Source organism: Alligator sinensis, unplaced genomic scaffold, assembly GCF_000455745.1.
Source record: "Alligator sinensis unplaced genomic scaffold, ASM45574v1 scaffold1473_1, whole genome shotgun sequence".
NCBI lineage: Eukaryota > Metazoa > Chordata > Crocodylia > Alligatoridae > Alligator > Alligator sinensis.
In genome coordinates, this window is record NW_005843100.1 from 210,412 (window position 1) to 215,960 (window position 5,549).

The following is a 5,549-nucleotide window of genomic DNA, read 5'->3' on the forward strand; positions in this document are numbered from 1 at the left end:
TGGAGGAGGAGGACTTCACGTCTCGTGAAGAACTCTAAGCGCTGCGGAGCCTAATGGATCCAGCGGGTACCTTAAGAAGGCTATAGGGGTCTGATCAACCTCTGGCCTCTCCCCGTCGCCGAACGATCCCTCGACGAACCCCTTCCCTGCGCGCAAGTTCCACGGAGCCTAGCAAACTTCGTGTGAGCGTATCCAGAGCTCTTCCCCGAGTTGTTTTCTTTGGTTGACACGACGGGCTCGTGGTTTTAGAGCCTTCAGCCGGATTGGGCTAGAGTTCGCGAGATTAGAACTCTTGTCCGCTCTTCTTTCCTATCTGTAACTGCAACTCAAGCAAGTTTTCCTGCCTGCACCGCGACCATCTACGGTGTAAGTAAAATAATCTTTAATCAACTGCTAAGCGTCCGTGCCTAATTCTAGTCTGCCGGCCTGCATTCCCCAACCTGCGTGCCAGGGCTGCTGGCCACAGCCCGCCGCGCACCCCCGAGGGCCTCAGACCGCTCCTGACCCGCACAGTACTAAACTTATTGCACCATAATTCTAGTGCATTAAGGCAAGTGTAGACATGCCCTGTAGGTAATTAACTTGCAGCACATTGCCCGAGGAGTTTGTAGAGGTAGACAATATTACTAGGTTAAAAAAAGGATTAGAAAAATTCATGAAGATCAGGTCCACTGATAGCTATTAAATAGAACAGTCAGAGATGTATTCCCTCATAACCCTAAACTAATCACAACTGATGCCAAGGAGGGCATGATAGGGGACAGATTACACTAGCTATGCCTTTACCTACCACGTTTACTTATATACCACATGAACATTTCCCCCAAAAAACAGACTTTCAAAATTGGAGTATGGGACTTAAGTGGGGGGAGCTGATTTTCTTCACCAGAATATAAAGAAAGTGGGGTAGAAGCATGAAGACACAGTGTTGCAAAATGTCTGCCAGCCTCTCTCTCAACAAACAAGCAGAAGGGGTGGCGTCCAGCATGAAGGCCTTCACAGTCGGCGGCTGAGAAAAGCTAACTGCCATTTTGCAACATGGCCTCTCCATGAAAAAGCCAGCTCTAGGCCATGACTTTGGAAAAACCTTTTCTTCTATATTCTGCCACCCAAAAAAGGTGCATGTCTTATTTGAGGGGCATGTACTATGTGAGAAAATATGGTAAACTCTCCCTTTAAAGCATCTACTACTTGCCACTGCCAAAGACAGAATACTCAGCTAGATGGACCATTGGTCTGTTGCAGTACAGCAATTCTTAAGCATAAAGTTGAAAAATACATATAAAACTTTAGTTTGTTCATTACGAACAATAAAAGTGCATCCAAAATCCCACAATTCAATTGTTAATTTCAAGCTCCCATCAGACAACTTACCCTTGTGTACAAAAATGCATTTTTTACTGCTATTATTATAATGACTGCACTTAGCCTAGACCTAAAATGTCTTTCCTACTTTTTACCTGTAATAGATATCTATTATTAGGAATAAGCATGAGTTTAAGCAGGGCATGATAATTAGGTAGAGTAGGTGCTTCTTGCTAACTTATAAAAAAAAATGTTTAAAAACCCCTAAAAACATATATTCCTTGGCCTAACTATGCTGTTCCATGACTGCACGTTATAAATGGCAAATGGTGAAAATACGCAGCAAGTAAACATTATCAGAACAGGTCTTTTCAGTCAGCAGCACAAATAAAATACAGCAAAAGCAAAATGAAAAATGAGATCTGTCAAAGTTCAGATTACCCATAGTTTGAACATTAGGAACATGTCTTGATCAGGACAGGTCTAACTTAATATCAGATACCTGACGAGCAACAGAACAGTATCAACCTATTAAAACAGCACGTGCTTTAAACACCTGCCTGATTTGGTTAAGATGTCCCTAAAAGTTAGAGGCTGCTAAGGGGACTGGAACTACAGATGCAGTGGTTTGGTTCTGTCTTAAACTTAAGAAATAGTTAAAATTCATAGGATATTCATAGTTGTAACTGAAGTTAACTAGATTCTTAAAAATACTGTTCAGATCATTCTTCTTATTTTCTTAGAATAAGTGAGAGATTTTTGTTTCAAGTAAAAACTATAACAGAATTACGTAAAGCAGAAAAAGTATTGTGGTACTTACAGGTATGTATGTACGTATGTAGGTAGGTGGGTAGGTATGTAGACTTATGAACTCACTTGTCCATATGCATTTATAAACATAATGCTCCTCTTTTTTTCCACTGAATATTATCACGTACAGCTTTTGTTGAGTATTTTTAACAAGTCTGTTACATGCTGAATCAAAAACTATGTGACCTGAGGCCAGGAAGAAGGGTACGTTACATGTTTTAACAAGTTGATTTCCTTTCTCTTTCTCTCTCTCTCTCTCTCTCCCCCTGAGTTTTCAAATATTTGTGAAGAGATCAGATTGTAGAACAGCCTTACACAGCAAATACCTAGGTTACTGCCCATCCTCAATGTTTCATCCATTCTGTCAAAAATTAGGTCAAATAAGGAAAAATATCTTTCATGGCAGTCGGTCAAAGCACATAAAAATAAGCTTGTTTAACCATGGCAATTGCCAGGAATTAATAAAACTCCACATCATAAGAAATGCTAATTAAAAAGTATTTAATTTAGCATTCGCTCATAAAATCCTTTTAAAAATGCTTTAAAATAGCCACACGTGACAATTAAATTTGTGTTACAATCCTCTTTTACAACACTTTTTCTTTTCCTGAAGAAAAAGTAAGTTATATTAAACTGTGTACCCTCAGTGAATATGCCTAGATTTCCAGCCTGACAGTCCAGTAACAGATTTTTTAAGTGACTGCTCTGTATTTTATATCTTCTGTCTGGATGAAAGAAGAATTTGGAACAGATTATTTTCTACAGGGACTAAAATTAAATGCACTTTAAAAACCATGGCATTGGCCAGCATTAGCACAGCTTGATATTATGGTTCTACTACCTATGATTCTTTGAGTGTACTTTAGCAAAATAATTTCTAAAAAAAAAAGTTGCTTAGTTAAAAAATATTATCTAAACAGTAGCAAGAAAATGGTTTTGTGGAATGAGTTTAAAATACATATGCTATACCTGTCTGTACATATCCACATCTCTCAGTTTACAGAAATATGATACTTGTTCAATAGTTACTACTATCTTCATACAATTTAGTGCAGTTAAAAAATGTAAAACAATTTTCTCACCAGTAATGAGTTGCTTCAAAATAAATTAACAGTTTTAGATTACAGACTAGAATACTGTAAATACTTCTATTCAATAAGTGAAAAAAAATCTGACATTAATGGTAAAATAACTGTTTCTGACAGAGAAATTACCATATGTCTGAATTTTAACTCAATTCCTAAAATATCAATCTCCTGTTAAGATACTTGATACATAAAAATCTGCTTCATTTACAGCACTAACAGGGCAAGAGTTGTAAACTGGCCTCTTATTTCTGCAGTTGAAATGCAGACTACAGCAATTCTCAGATGGTGTTTTTCAGGATCATTTCACTAAGTCAAACTAAATTTCATATTCATTTAGTGTGTTTTAGATAAATAAAAGAAACAAACTTATCTTGGAATCTGGACATTCTTTCTGTATTTCTCAAGGCAAGCTTTGTGCGATGATTTTTTTTCACCAAAAGCTATTATACAGTCCAGTATACTGCAATCTTGCAGCAAAAACTTTAGATTATAATTGCAGCTATATTTTTCTTCAAGGCATCAGAGGAATTGCCAAGAACATTTCAGAGGGATACCAAAAGCTTGTTTGACACACAGTTGTTGCTACTTGTGCACAGCTTTTCCAAACAAAAAGTAACAGAAACACAACTGGTATTCATAACTAAAAATCTTCCTGTTAGTTCAGAGAGGACAACTAAGGACAAATTTAAGGATACTTACCTACTCGGAAGTTAGTGGCTGTCAGAGTGTCAGCAGCGTGACCATTTTCACTAATGAGGGTGGTGGTATTTCCCTTCTCACAGTTGTTCTGACAATTGCCCTTGGTACAAGTCACTTTACAGATGCTGGGTGTAAAGACCACCTTGATGCGCCCAGTGTGATTCCCCACTGCAAGTGTAGGCAAAGAAAAAAAGAAAAATAAACAGATCATGTTGGTATCCATTGATTTCCTTCAGATGTTAAAAAGAAGAAAAAAAAACAACAGGTCTACAGAAGGAGGGCAGCCTGCAGCGCTCTCTCTCATCGATCTCCAGTGGTGTCTCTGAAACAGGAGTAGGAAGCCTAGCAAACAGAACTCCGGGATACACTCCAAAACCACATTTAAAGTCAAGTCACTGGAGTGGGATTAGTAATCACAATGCTGCACTTTATTCACAGTCAGACAAAGAGCAATACCAAGGGCATGACAGCTTAAATAGCCAACCCTGACAGACAGATGTAATGTAAAGAGGCTGGCTGTGCACCTAGGGGTGAATAAACTCTTGTGTCCTCCTGCATACTTTTCCTGTTTCTGCACTTATTAAGTCACTATTCGTAGCTCGACCCCTGGAAATGTTTTAGGCATGCGGCATGTCTGAAAACATCTGTCTCAAATCTCCTGGCACCCCAGCCTGAAGTGATCAAACCCTGTGACGCAGCTGCCTGGACCCATTTTTTCATAGTTTCTTGGCACTATTATTGCACATTGATTTACATATTATAGATTAATTTTTGCTGTCAACTATTTACTACTTAAAGGTTAAATCAGGGAAAAGGGCTAATAAAAATCAATAGAGTAAAATACTACTACACTTGAGTTCTTATAGGCAACAAGGAAAACAGGCATTTTTTTTCTTTTGTTTAGTGTATAACTTCTATTTTATTATTTTATAACAGCAACTGGGCATTCATTAATTTTAAATTAAACTGCTCAGGCCAAGTTCATGCTTTATGTAAATAATATAAGTGGATTTTACACCATAATTGCTTTTGGTCCCTCATCTGGATTTGAAGCCAAACGTTTCATTAAAAATTCAAAGTTATCAAAAGAAACAATAAACATTTATCCTAGTTTGAAATAATTTAAGCTGTATTTTTATGGTTTGTATTGTGTACTTGTAAATATATTACTTGTATTTCTAAGCATATTAGCACTTGTAAGTATGCTGGGATGCATCTATGAACACTTCTCATGCATACTTTTGTCACCAACTTGTCATGCAAAAACAATACTGATTCCTCAAAATGGAACATCTCATGTTTATACTTCCACAGTAGCAAAAGAAATAAAAATTACTAAAAAGTTGTCCAACTTAGTTTATGAAACATACTGTGAGTAAACATTTTTTGGGTAAAGCTTAGAAAAATGAAGAAAACCTTTCCACTTCAAAAGAATATACATGTATATTATTTCTGGCTCCTCACAGAATAAATGAAAACAATTGTGCCAACTGTTTTGTCTGAAGTCAGGGACATCAGTCTATTTTGCTGGCAGCTGTTCCCACCATACCCTAAAAAACAGTAAAAAAAGTAGAGCCCATACATATGTACATGAAGGATATCATCAACAACATAATACTATTTATTTAAATTCATTTAAAACACACT

General features: G+C 37.2%; 1 protein-coding gene across 3 annotated transcripts in view; it reads right to left on the reverse strand.

The window, feature by feature from the left end:
- LTBP1 (latent transforming growth factor beta binding protein 1) overlaps positions 1 to 4,315 on the reverse strand; it is a 212,997-nt gene extending 208,682 nt beyond the window's left edge. For 2 of the 3 annotated variants that reach the window (XM_025193792.1, XM_025193793.1), the window contains exon 1: positions 3,903 to 4,312. In XM_025193792.1, coding sequence (XP_025049577.1) covers positions 3,903 to 4,125 — 223 coding nt within the window. In that variant the 5' untranslated portion in view covers positions 4,126 to 4,312. Of the gene's footprint in view, positions 1 to 3,902 lie in introns of all 3 variants that reach the window. The other variant, XM_025193791.1, reaches the window with a different exon arrangement.
- Between the last annotated feature and the right edge of the window lie 1,234 nt (positions 4,316 to 5,549).